This window comes from Hibiscus syriacus, unplaced genomic scaffold, assembly GCF_006381635.1.
Source record: "Hibiscus syriacus cultivar Baekdansim isolate YM2019G1 unplaced genomic scaffold, ASM638163v2 tig00112382_pilon, whole genome shotgun sequence".
Classification (NCBI taxonomy): Eukaryota; Viridiplantae; Streptophyta; class Magnoliopsida; order Malvales; family Malvaceae; genus Hibiscus; species Hibiscus syriacus.
In genome coordinates, this window is record NW_024063318.1 from 70,120 (window position 1) to 83,391 (window position 13,272).

General features: G+C 39.4%; 2 protein-coding genes across 3 annotated transcripts; one reads left to right on the plus strand and one right to left on the minus strand.

The window, feature by feature from the left end:
• Positions 1-7,442: 7,442 nt before the first annotated feature.
• On the plus strand, positions 7,443-8,507 carry LOC120178776 (PR5-like receptor kinase). The gene has a single exon (XM_039184574.1). It carries the CDS (start codon positions 7,518-7,520, stop codon positions 8,505-8,507), a length of 990 nt encoding a protein of 329 aa, XP_039040505.1. The 5' UTR covers positions 7,443-7,517.
• A 131-nt stretch (positions 8,508-8,638) lies between these two features.
• Positions 8,639-12,319, minus strand: LOC120178802 (LEAF RUST 10 DISEASE-RESISTANCE LOCUS RECEPTOR-LIKE PROTEIN KINASE-like 1.2). 2 transcript variants are annotated; one of them, XM_039184585.1, is made up of 4 exons: positions 11,548-12,319; positions 10,082-10,117; positions 9,741-9,983; positions 8,639-9,662 (listed from the first exon to the last, which is right to left on the minus strand). In XM_039184585.1, exons 1-4 carry the CDS (start codon positions 12,302-12,304, stop codon positions 8,734-8,736), a joined length of 1,965 nt encoding a protein of 654 aa, XP_039040516.1. In that variant the 5' UTR covers positions 12,305-12,319; the 3' UTR covers positions 8,639-8,733. The 2 variants fall into 2 exon arrangements, with proteins under 2 accessions (XP_039040516.1, XP_039040517.1); XM_039184586.1 differs by lacking the exon at positions 10,082-10,117.
• Between the last annotated feature and the right edge of the window lie 953 nt (positions 12,320-13,272).

Here is a 13,272-nt window from a genome sequence, read left to right on the forward strand (position 1 = left end):
CGATTTGCAGAGTATGTCTTGAGTATTTGTAGAGGGCATGTATTCTATATGGACCTTGTATAATCGAGTCATAACTCTATTAGGGTTCCTTAAGTGGGATTTAAGGATTCAACTTTACCATGTTTTAGACCTTTTTTTGCCATGAATCTTCGAGTCAGACTGGATTAGGGTGTTACGAAGTTGTTGGAAAATAAAGAAAATTTGGTAGTGTTGATAAATCGGGCAAATTAAACGAAAGAACACAAGAATTTTAACGAGGTTCGGCAATGTGCTTACGTCCTCGGTGCCTAGGCGGCGCTAGAAAATTTTTATTCAATGATAATAGGTTTAGGTTACATCTCTATTTATAATAGAAAACCCTGGTACATAATTCCAAAATTAACCCTGTACCGTACCGCGGGGGCGCATCCCCCACACCCCCAACCCACATAATCGTAACCCCCTCTACGAGACTTTCTTTGTAAGGAAAGTTGATGTTCGCTGCGTTCGCTTCGCTTACTCCGCTCCATCCCCTGTCCTCATTATCGGTATATTTATGAGCCATACCTTACAAATCTCCACCTTAGCGAATATCCTGCCTCTTAGGAAACATTCAATGTGGGTTGGGTTACCTTACTTCTTTAACAACTTGAAACATTCAATAAGTCTATGCAATGCTTGAACTTGTCTGTTGTAACTGGCTTGGTGAACATATCAGCGGCATTCTCATCAGTGTGTACCTTCTGAAACAAAATCTCTCCAGATGCAACCAACTATCTGATCTTGTAAAAACGTACATCAATGTGCTTAGTTCTAACACGATATACCTGATTCTTAGCCAAGTGAATAGCACTTTGATTGTCGCAGAGCAGCTGAACTCCACCTTGCTGAACACCCAACTCCTTCACTAAACCAGTGAGCCATAAAGCTTCTTTTGCAGCTTCAGTCGCTGCCATGTACTCAGCTTCAGTTGTAGATAGTGCCACAACAGATTGAACAGTAGACTTCCAACAAATAGGTCCTCCACCAAGAGTAAAAACATACCATGTCGTAGATCTTCTATTATCCAAGTCACCTGCATAGTCTGAATCCACATATCCTACAACCAAAGGATTATCTCGTTGACTACCAAAAACAATTCCATATACCATAGTACCCTTTAAGTACCAAAAGATCCACTTGACTGCTTCCCAATGTTGCTTACCAGGTTTAGACATGTACTTACAAACTTGACTAACAACATGAGCTAAATCAGGACGAGTACATACCATTGTATACATCAAGCAGCCAATAGCATTAGAATACGGAACCTTTGCCATGTCTTCAGCTTCCTTATCTGTCTTAGGGCACTGTTCTGATGAGAGCTTAGAGTGGTTCGCCAATGGAGTGCTAACTGGTTTTGCGCTGCTCATTGCAAACCTTTCTAGCATTTTTTTTAACATAACCCCGTTGAGATAACCACAGTTTCCTTGAGTCTCTGTCCTTGCAAATTTCCATTCCAAGAATTTTCTTTGCAGCACCTAAATCTTTCATATCAAATTCCTGACTCAATAAAGTTTTCAAACCGATAACATCATCCATGTTCTTCGCAGCAATCAACATATCATCAACATACAGTAATAGAAAAATAAAAGAACCATCATCAAGGCTCTTAACATAGACACAACAATCATACTCATATCGGTTGTAGCCAATCTTGATCATATAGGAGTCAAACCGTTTATACCACTGTCTCGGAGACTGTTTCAACCCGTACAAAGATTTCTTCAATCTGCAAACTAAATGCTCGTTTCCAGGTTGAGTGAAACCTTCAGGTTGCCGCATGTAGATCTGCTCCTCTAAATCACCATGAAAAAAAAGCAGTTTTAACATCCATCTGCTCTAAATGCAAATCCCAACTGGCCACCAATGCAAGTACTGCTCAGATTGAAGTATGCCTGACCACATGAGAAACGATTTCATCATAATCAACTCCTTTCTGCTGTGAAAAACCCTTTGCTACCAAACGAGCCTTGAACTTCTCCCCCTCTTTTTCTATTACTGTTGTTTTCTTCTTATACACCCATTTGCAACCAATTGGCTTTTTACCCTCAGGAAGGGGAACCAACTCCCATGTACGATTGTGATTCAAAGACTTCATCTCCTCAACCATGGATGCCATCCACTTGTCGTTTCCTGACTACTAACAACATCATGAAAAGTAACCGGATCATCACTGCTAACAATAAGTGCAAAAGAGACCAAGTCTTCAAAACCCAATCTACTCGGAGGCTTTATATTCGTCCGTCTCACCCTGTCTCTGGCGAGACTATAATCCTGCAAATCATCCGTAGTGGAACCACCAGAAGTCGGTTGAGACGTTTCTGGTTTCTCAATTGGAAACTGCTCGAAATCCACCACTGTCGTGTCTTTCTTCTGTTGCAACATGGATTGTTCATCAAAAACAACATCTCTACTGATCACAATTTTCTTCGCAACTGGATCCCAGAACTTGAATCCTTTGACACCTTTCTTGTAACCTAGAAAAATGCACTCCTTCGATTTTGCATCAAGTTTGGATCTCTCATCAGCAGGTACATGCACATAAGCAGGACAACCAAAAATCCTTAAGTTATCAAAACTAACATCATGACCAGTCCATACCTCTTCTGCAACTTTCCCAGCCAATGATGCCCTTGGCGATATGTTGATAAGATAAAACGCCATGTTAACAGCCTCGGCCCAGAAGTGTTTGGGAAGCCCCGCATTCAACCACAAACATCTGGCTCTTTCATTCAACGACCTGTTCATCCGTTCCGCAACACCATTCTGTTGTGGTGTCTTGCGCACTGTAAAATGTCTCTTAATCCCGTGCTCCTTACAGAAGTGTAAGAAATGTGAATCTGTGTACTCCGTACCATTGTCAGACCGCAAACACTTGATTTTTCGTCCTGTTTGGTTTTCTACCTCACCTTTCCACAGCTTGAACTTCTCAAAAACTTCAGATTTCTGTTTCAAAAAAATACACCCAAACTTTCCGTTAAAAATCATCAATAAAAAGTAACATAATACCTAAATCCACCCAAAGACGATGTCGTGGAAGGCCCCCATACATCAGAATGCACATAATCAAGAATCCCTTGAGTTGTGTGCTTCGCAGTCTTGAAACGGACTTTAGTCTGTTTACCAAGAACACAATACTTGCAAAAATCGAGCTTACAACTTTTAACACCATGCAACAGATTTCTTTTGTGTAATTCTGTCATACCACGTTCACTAAGATGAGCAAGACGCATATGCCACAGTTTTGTAGTATCATCACAGGACTCAACAGAATGAACTCGACCTGCAACGGTACTCCCTAACAATCTATAAATATTTCCTACAGTCATCTTTCCTTTCATCACAGTCAAAGCACCTTTAACAATCCGAATGGTTTCCCTATCCTCATCAGCCTTAGGGATAAAACCATTCTTGTGCAAAGTGCCCAAAGAAATCAAATTCTTCTTCAAATTTGGGATATGTCGAACACCACTCAACGTCCGAACAGAGCCATCATACATCTTAATTCTGACATCACCAATACCAACAATATTGCAACATCGATCATCACCCAAATAAACAGAACCATAATTAACCAACCTGTATGTCGAAAACCATTCCCTATTTGGCGTGATGTGATAAGAACATCCAGAATCAAGAATCCACGCATCCGTCAATTGAGTCATTGAAATAGAAAGCATATCACCCTCACTGCAATCAGAATTGTCATCCTTGACCACGTTCACAGACTTGGATGAAACATCACGCTTCTTATCAGTCTGATTTTTCAACTTCGGACAGTCTCGCTTCATATGTCCCGTCTCATTGCACTTGTAACAGTGAATTGTCTTCTTATCCCTAGATTTGGATCTGGAATTCCGCTTGCCAGACCCTGCCTTCTCTGGCTTCCGTCCACGGTCTCAATTACCCTTGACATATAAGCTATCGGCTTGAGAGTTTTCCCCTGCATTCTTCTTCCGTTGGTTGTGAGCCAACAAGGCTGCAGTAATCTCCTCAACGTTGATAGTCTCTTTCCCATATGTAAGAGTAGTCACCATATGTTCGTAAGAGGGAGGCAACGAACACAACAAAATCATCGCTCTGTCTTTATCCTCAATTTTTACATCAAGCCTAGCCAAATCAGAAACGATTTGATTGAAGACATTCACGTGTTGCGCCAAATCATGATCGTCCTGCATCTTCAGCCCATACAGCCGCTGCTTTAGATACAATTTTGTCGTTAAGGATTTGGACATAAACTGACTTTTCAACTTCCTCCAAATTTCGTCTGGAGACGATAGATGCATGACGTGATACATAACCTCGTCCGCCAAGCATAATCATATGGTTCCTGCCGCTCGTTGTTGCAATTCTTCTCAATCTTCCTCCTCTATCGACGCCGGCTTTGTAGGTCACAAAGCCTTCAGGATCCCCTGCTGCGCCAACAGATCCTTCACCCTCGTTTGCCATAATCCGAAGTTACCGAGACCATCGAATTTCGCAACTTCGAATTTTTGCTCCTGACATCTGATACCAATTGTTGATAAATCGGGCAAAGTAAACGAAAGAACACAAGAATTTTAATGAGGTTCGGCAATGTGCTTACGTCCTCGGTGCCTAGGCGGCGCTAGAAAATTTTTATTCAATGATAATAGGTTTAGGTTACATCTCTATTTATAATAGAAAACCCTGGTACATAATTCCAAAATTAACCCTGTACCGTACCGCGGGGGCGCATCCCCCACACCCCGAACCCACATAATCGTAACCCCCTCTACGAGACTTTCTTTGTAAGGACAGTTGATGTTCGCTGCGTTCGCTTCGCTCACTCCGCTCCATCCCCTGTCCTCTTTACCGGTATATTTATGAGCCATACCTTACAGGTAGCAAAGATACAAGATAGATCTTTGAAAAAATCAGAAAGAAATAAAAGACTCGAGTAAATGGAAAGAGGAAGGAACAAGCGAATGCTGAGGAACAATTAGAACTAGAACGAAGGTCTATATCGGACTCAGATATACAAGCTAGACGGTTGAGTCTGATTAGGGAAACCAAAAAAAAAACTTTGGAGACCGACAAAGAATTGGATATTCAGTTTCATGGGCTAGAAGATCAAGTGCTTCGAGATATAGCTTTTTTAGAAGAGTCGAACGGTGCACCTCAGGAATTTTAGAAAATGCAGTGATCAAGATGGCTGTCGTTATAAAGATCTTGTCATAGAACATAAAAGAATATAGAATAAAAGGTTCCACCAAAAGTTAAGTTTTTTTTATGGATGTTAAAACTTGTCAAAATTTCATCTAAGGAATTTATGAAGAAGAGAGGCGTGAATTTGGAAGAATCCCAATGCTTTCGTTTTGATGCAATTTAAGCCAAGAAGAATCAAACCATTTGTTTGTAAGTTGTGATATTATGGATAGTTTCTGGAGGTAATTCTGTGGGTGGTGTGCTTTCTAAGCCAAAAAAATGAATGCCACTTTAACCTATTGCATTTCTGCTTTGGCACTCCATTCTCAGTGCGCGTTGGGCCATAAGTGACGTGGAGAAGGCGGTAATGAAGAATGGTTTCCTCTAAGAACAGGTTGTGTTAAAGTTTAATGTAGACGGTGCATCAAATGAAGAGGTAACAGTGTGAGGAGGTGTGCTGCGTTCGATGGGTAGTTCTAATAGAGTTATTTTCAGGTTCGATGGAGGCCTTGACGTAGACTATGCAGAACCGATCGCAATAAAAACAAACTTGGTGGCTTTTGTCGAAGCAAATTGGGTAAGAAAGGTGATGCTTATTGTGGAATCGGACTCTAAAGTGATATTGAACTGGACTCGTGAACTGAATCAACGCCCATGGCGTTGGGGTCGTTGATGGTGGAAATTGATATGGTGGTCTGTATAAAATCGGTGCAGTTCAACCATGTTCGTAGACAAAACATCGCGATGGCGGATCATTTCACAAAGGTAGGTATGTAGCGGCAATCTCTCTCAAGTTTGGTTTGTTTTTGTTTTTGTTTTTTTTTTTTCCTGTTAAAGAGATTTGTAATGAAGCTCACAATTTAGAATTAAACATTTTTCGATCAATAAAATCAAATTTGTTGAGGAAAAAATATATTAAAAAAAGAAATATTACTTTTAAGTAAGACTAAAATTTCAAACCCTATTTATTAACTTGTGCTGTTATGCATAAGTCTTTACTAGATTACATCATTTTATAAGTGGAAATAGTTTTTTTCTTTTATATGTCAACAAATTTCTGTGGGGTGCGAGAATTTGTCATTTCCTTGGTTTCTTGTTTAGGATTCTTCGTCGTATCAATATATTAAATATGTAAATGGTCGAGGATTCTAATAATTTGTTGATTCCAATAACAATGCAAACAAATATTTAATATATATTTCTAATGAATATTCCTTTTTCCTATGATTCCTTCGCTTTACTTTCTTGGAATGAAAAAATTTCCATCTGAAATTGAAGAGAAAATGAGACCTGAAATCTCCCCACCATCTATCCAGCTTCTCACTTTCATCTTCTTCACAGTTTTTCCGGTAACTCATTCCCACCGTCAACCACCATCCTACGGTGATTGTCAGTCTTCCTTTGAATGTGGAATCTTGAAAGAAATCAGTTACCCATTCTGGGGAAACGATCAATCTCATTGCGGCCGACAAGGCTTCGAGCTTCAATGCCAGCCAAAGCAGTACCCAGTTATAAACACGGGACCCAAAGTTTCATCGTCTTGGAAATCGAACAAAATACTCAGGTGATGAAGCTTGCACGATCAGACATCTGGAATGGCGTCGGTCCATTACTTAACACCGAACTGAATCATTCTCCGTTTGGTTTTCACGGAACCGTAACTCGAAACATCAGCATGTTCCGTGGTTGTCCGATGGAAACCAGTGTTCCAGAAGATGCACGTAATGTTTCATGCAAGACGAAGAATGGGAGTATTGATTTCAATTATCTTGCGTGGGAATCATTCACCGATCCTGAAAATCAATGTGATTTACAAATCGCGGTTCCGGTTATCATCACGGCTTATAAACAATTGGTTGATGGAACTTTGACTCCCAAAGAAGCTTTGGATGAAGGGTTTCTTTCTGGTTATCACTTTGATGAAGAAGAGTTTTGTAAATCCTGCAGAAGATCCGATGGAAAATGTGTACCTGCAGACATAAATTCGACTCAGGTTCTTTGCATTTGTCGTGACAAGCCAGAAATTCCACCGTGCTCCACACACGGTAAATCAATTTTTTTTCATCTTTCATATCCACATATATGATTCCACTGTGTTCTAATTGTACTACGGGTTTGTACAGACCGTGACAACCAAAAATTGCAGGGCTCTAAATTTCTGGGTAAGTTTTAGTTTCCCATTTTATTCTGAATTCTGTCTTCTTTCTTAACATTATTTCTCATCAAACACTTGCATTTGTATATTTGAGTTAGGATATGACTTTGCAAGTGGAGTTATATTTGCATGTCTCATTCTTGTTGGATACAAAACTACGATTCTGGCGTCCCGAATGATCAAAACGAAGACGATGAAAGCTCCGAACGTTGAGACGTACATAAAGAAATACGGATCACTAGCTCCAAAGAGATACCAATGTTCTGATATCAAGAAAATAACCAACTCGTTCGTGGAGAAACTCGGTGAAGGCGGGTTCTGCAGTGTCTACAAAGGTAAGCTCGAAGACGGTCGTCTCGTTGCGGTCAAGGTTCTTAAAACCGACGTTAGTAAAGGAAATGGGGAAGAATTCCTAAATGAGGTTATCAGCATTAGCAGAACATCCCATGTTAATATTGTCTCCCTTATCGGATATTGTTATGCCACGGACAAGCATGCTCTGCTGTTTGAGTTTATGCCCAATGGTTCCCTGGAAAAGTTCATACACAATGAAAGCATTTCTACTGCAGGGCGCCTTGCGTGGGACAAATTGCTCGAAATCACAGTAGGAATAGCTCGAGGCCTTGAGTATCTCCATCGAGGCTGCAGCACAAGGATTTTACATCTCGACATAAAACCTCACAATGTACTTTTAGAAGAAAACTTTTGCCCCAAGATCTCTGATTTCGGTCTTTCGAAACTGTGTCCTAAAGGGAGCGTTATAACTATGTCCCGTGCTCAAGGGACGTTCGGATATATTGCCCCGGAACTGTTTAGTAGGGAATTCGGGAGAGTTTCACACAAGGCGGATGTTTATAGTTTCGGAATGATGGTTCTAGAGATGGTGGGAGGAAGAAAGAATATAGATGAATCTGCAGTCGATAGTAGTGAGATATATTATCCACATTGGGTACACGACCGTCTCCGGAAAGACAACAGCCTAGGATTGCATGGTATAATTACGAGCCGAGACAACGAAATCTCAAAGAAGATGGTAATAATAGGGCTGTGGTGCATACAAACCTACCCGGTACACAGGCCATCAATGAATGATGTTCTGTTTATGCTGGAAGGTAGTTTAGATGCCTTCATATATACCCCTTCAAGAACTCCTTTAGACCTTTAGACAACTCCAATATCATGATTCTGTACAAATGAAATAACGAATTACGATCGATTTCTTTTTTTATGCAACTGATTAATCAAAAAGCAAGAATCTGCTGAAAATTTTAGTGCCAAAACTGACATTTTCATCCTACATAATATATACATCCCATTAAATTCGCCCATATCTCAGCATAGGATGGATTCAGTGTCCTTTTACTGTATGCCTCTAAATTTACTGAATTCGGTTAACTGGTACTTGACTGTGTCGTTGAAGAGCTAGGCCATTTTACCATCACACAATCTGGAGAATGTGGCAGTGGTCCACTCTTCAACAACACAACATCGTCTCCCGAAATATCGATCTCTTCTTCCTTCGATTTACTGTAATCCTCACTTTGTATACGCAATAGAGCATCCAACACTTGTGCCATGGTCGGCCTCATGTCTCTCTCGCTCTGCAGGCATTGGAATGCCACCTCTGCTACACCAGTTATTGTTTTCCTAACCTTGTAGCCCGATTCGAACCCGAGCGATGGATCCACCAGCTCATGTAATGCCTGGTTTTTTATCTTGTTGATAGCCAGGTTCGACAAGTTGATCTCCTGCCGGTGCCTCGTGATGTCGACGGCTGGTTTCGATGATATTAGCTCAATCAGTACAACCCCGAAGCTGAACACATCACTCTTGTTGGTAAGCTGGTAGCACTGGTGGTATTCGGGATCAACATAACCGGGAGTCCCTTGTGGAGCAGTGGAAACATGTGTAACATTTGTTGGGAAAAGACGAGACAGTCCGAAATCGGCAACCTTAACAGTGAAATTGCCGTCGAGGAGAATGTTGTTGGTTTTCACGTCACGGTGGATGGTATCAGAAGCATGGAGATAGGTCAATGCATTGGCAGTCTCTATGGCTATATCTAAGCGAATGAACCAAGAGAGTGCACCAGATTTAGCACGTTGTCCATGAAGGTGATCAGCAACAGTTCCGTTAGGAACGTATTCATATACAAGCAAGAGTTCTCTACTGTGACGAGAGGTGCATCCATAAAGCAATACGAGATTTCGATGGCGCAATCGAGTTAGGATCGAGACTTCATTCATGAATTGCTCAACTCTCTTGTAGTTGCTCTCATATAAGCGTTTAACCGCAACAGCACGTCCATCTCGAAGTTTACCTAGGTAAGCAAGATGGATGAGAAAAACATAACTTTGACAAACACATGATTGGAATGTAAGCATTATCTATTTATTACCATGATACACAGTTCCGAAGCCTCCATCACCGAGTTCCTTATTCGAATCGAAATTGTTGGTAGCTTGTTCAAGTTCTTTATAGGTGAAGAGTTGGACACCAGCCAAGCTATTGCTCTTCTCAGGATCCATCATGAAAGAGCTGTCATAAGATGAGTTAAAGGAGTTCTTTCCACGATGACGACGCAACCAGAAATAGAAAGCGATGCTCGAGATTATTATGCCTCCAGCAGCCGCTCCGAAACCTGTATTCGTCGAAATTTTATATCGATTTGGTAAAAAAGTGAGAATGCAGCAACACACTGCCAGAAGAGAAGAATGAAACAGAGGAGAATTATCTTACCGATTGCAAGCTTTGTTGTCAAGTTAAAACCATTCCCTGAAATAGAAAAGAAAATGTGTTCTGAGCGTTAAATGGTACAGCTGTCCATGTCATGTTACAAATCAAGAAACACAAGTAAAACATGTAACAATCCAAAGACAAGATATTATTATTTTGTTCCCAAAGTTCAGTTGTTTTATGGTGCCGCGGACTTGCTTATAATGTAATGATACAACAGACATCAAATTTTTCGAATCGAACTGAGTTTTACTCACTCTTCTTTGTTGATAATAATTATGATAATGAGAGGAATAGATATACATTTAGGTAAGGTTGTGCCCTTTGTTATTATGCTCTAATAAGCAAAGGCTATTTGAACAAAAAAACCAACAAAAGCAGGAGCTAACGGCTAAACTACTTAAAGCAGAAATGAGACATAGGAGGCTCGTAATGAAGAAAGATCTGAATACTCTAAAGTCTAAACTGACCTTTGCGTTGCCTAAAATGACGTGAACAAAAACATCTATAAACATTTATGCTCATGATGTACATTTCATCAGGACTAGACGATATTAGATTCAATCTAATATGATCTTATTGATTTTTTATTTTGAAATTTTAGATTTAGATCGAGCCGGGTTCGGTTTTTCTAAGGGTAGAGTTGGATCAGATTTGGGTTTAGAGTGAAAATTCGTTCTGACATAATATTATAATTACACATTATATATTTAGAGTTAATTTCAATAATACATCTTTGTTTCTTTTTAGTTAGATCCTTATTTTATCTAATAAAAATAAATTATATATGTCGAAGAGGATCGGTTCATATACAAATTTCGATCTAAAATCAAGTCAAATTTCAGATTTGATGTGAACCTTCTAAACTCGAATTAAATTAGATGCGTGGAGAAAATTTAATTTTCAAATTGAAACCAGATAGATTGAAAAAACCGACCCAACCTGATACATTGTCATCCTCAAGGACGGACGCAAGATTTTAAGTTATGGAACAAACTTGAACTTATAAAATTTCAAGAGACGAATTAAATTTATAAAATTTTAGAGGGTCCAAAAATAGATTTTTGATAAAAAAAATATAAAAAAATCTAAAATATTCATCCCTGGCCATCCTTATCTATGCCAATGCCTTCCGATATTAAACGGGACCATAGAAAAGAATAGTAATTTAACGAGTGGTTGATTTTACACAGCAAGGAATAGGAGTAGAAGACGTGCTTTGACGTAGCAAGTTGGCTACAAATAGTCCTTTACTAGCCGGTGATGTATGGGACCATTGACCAATTCAAAAGTTAGACAGACCATAACCCCTTTTTTTAATCTCTAAGGAGGTCCAATCAAAGAAGTAAAACGTTACGGGGATTGGATAAATCACTACCGAAAGCTGAACTCTGGGTCATAAGAAGACAGCTGGAAATGACGATTGAATATCAATTGGATTGAGAAAGAGTTGAAAGAAGCAAGCATACCATGGTGGCAATGAATTTGACGCGGATGATCACGACAATAGCAGGCAAATGCTGCGGGTACAGTCTCGTTGGATCCACAACTTCCGCCCGAATCCTTGCATTTTTTGCAGTAAACTTCGTATGCAAAGTATCTCATGTTGAACGGTTGAAGTAAAGTTTCATTCACAGCGGTGGTTCCGTTGATCAGATCATCAAAAGCCTCTTTCCCAACTGGAATTACAACTTTTTCACCATTATCATCACATCCATTTTCTTCATCCTCAAACAACACAGGGAACTCTTCTCTTCCGTCACTTGTGCAACTGAAACTATGATTTGAGTGTAATCCTCTGAATCTGTCGCAGCCGTAAAGCAGAGTGATGTTCTCAGCGCTGAAAGTGTAATTAAAAGCACTGGTTATCAATATCTCCCCAGGACAAGTGCTTAAATTCACTCGTTGGATTGTGAGCAAACCGAAAGACGCATTGAGATTCAGCACTCGGAATTGTTGGGAACTGAGGGTCAAAACAGGGGGCTCATTCCTCATGCACTCCAGCTTATACTCTTCATCCCCATAGCCGCAATATGAAGGTCGACGAAGATCGTCGGTCCAGAAAGGATACGAAATGTTCCTAATGGTTCCACAGTCGAATGGAGCGCATGAAGTGAAGTGGATATCGTGGCTGGCGCAACACACTTGGAAAACAGTTAAGATAAAGAGGGAGAAGAGGGAGGAGGAAGAAGGTGAAAGGAAGAAGAAGAAGAAGAAGGCATCCATGCGTGGTGGAAGTTCGTGAAACAATCCTAGTGGAGAGGTTTGTTATGAATTTAAGCAAAGATATTTGGGTTGGTTTGCAATTTGCTTAGAATTTTCCATGAAATGAAAACAAAGAACTGACCTTGACTTCTTTGGATTGGATGTGGGAGCTGACGGACGACACACGCAATGCAACATAAGCCTAGTGGCTTTTTTGAGTTGGAGACAATTTAAAAAAAAAATATGTTCGGGACGGGTTGCGTGGGTTTAAATATTATGAGTTCGAATCTGCTCGAGTCAAGTTAGTCTCGGTTCAAGGTAAAAATATTTGATCTAATTTGATACCAAAAAAATAATATTGTTATGTGTTATATATTTAAAGAACTCTCTATATTACTTTTTAATTAGATATCTAATTTATCAAATAAAAATACCAAATATATATATATATATCGGTTCGAATGTAGATTTTATCTCAAAAGACGAATCAAGTTTCAGGTTGGATGAATCCACCCTAAACTCAGATCAGATCCAATTTCAGGTGAGATGTGTACTTTTATCGGGCTAGATTGAGTTAACTGAAAATCTGACTCAATCTGACTCATACTCTTCCCTGTATAAAATATATATGTTATCAATAAATTAAAAATATTAAATAAATAGTATCTCATAATTATCTCAAACTATTCAAAATAAAAAATATATATCTTCCCAATATAATTCATAATTTTAAACTTGATAATGAAATAACCCAAAATGTATTACAATAGAATGATGTTATAAGCACGACACGACTATAAATATTTTCTTTTAAAAGAGTATAGAGATATCCAAACTTTTAATAAAGAGTAAGTAAACCTCGACTCGACTTAAAAAATTGATATTTTATATTCGATTCAACTAGAAAAATTTGACTCGAATTGACTTCGAGTTACAATTTCATAAACTCGACTCGACTCAAAATATTTCAAGTTCAAATCGAGTTGTAA

Bases quoted from the DNA above. Each gene is read 5' to 3' on its own strand.
- LOC120178776 (XM_039184574.1), top strand. From the start codon at position 7,518: ATGATCAAAACGAAGACGATGAAAGCTCCGAACGTTGAGACGTACATA.
- LOC120178802 (XM_039184585.1), bottom strand. From the start codon at position 12,304: ATGGATGCCTTCTTCTTCTTCTTCTTCCTTTCACCTTCTTCCTCCTCC. The intron at 10,118-11,547 runs GTATGCTTGCTT...TTTCTATTTCAG, and splicing joins TCAAATTCATTGCCACCATG to GGAATGGTTTTAACTTGACA. The intron at 9,663-9,740 runs GTAATAAATAGA...TTGCTTACCTAG, and splicing joins CTTCGGAACTGTGTATCATG to GTAAACTTCGAGATGGACGT.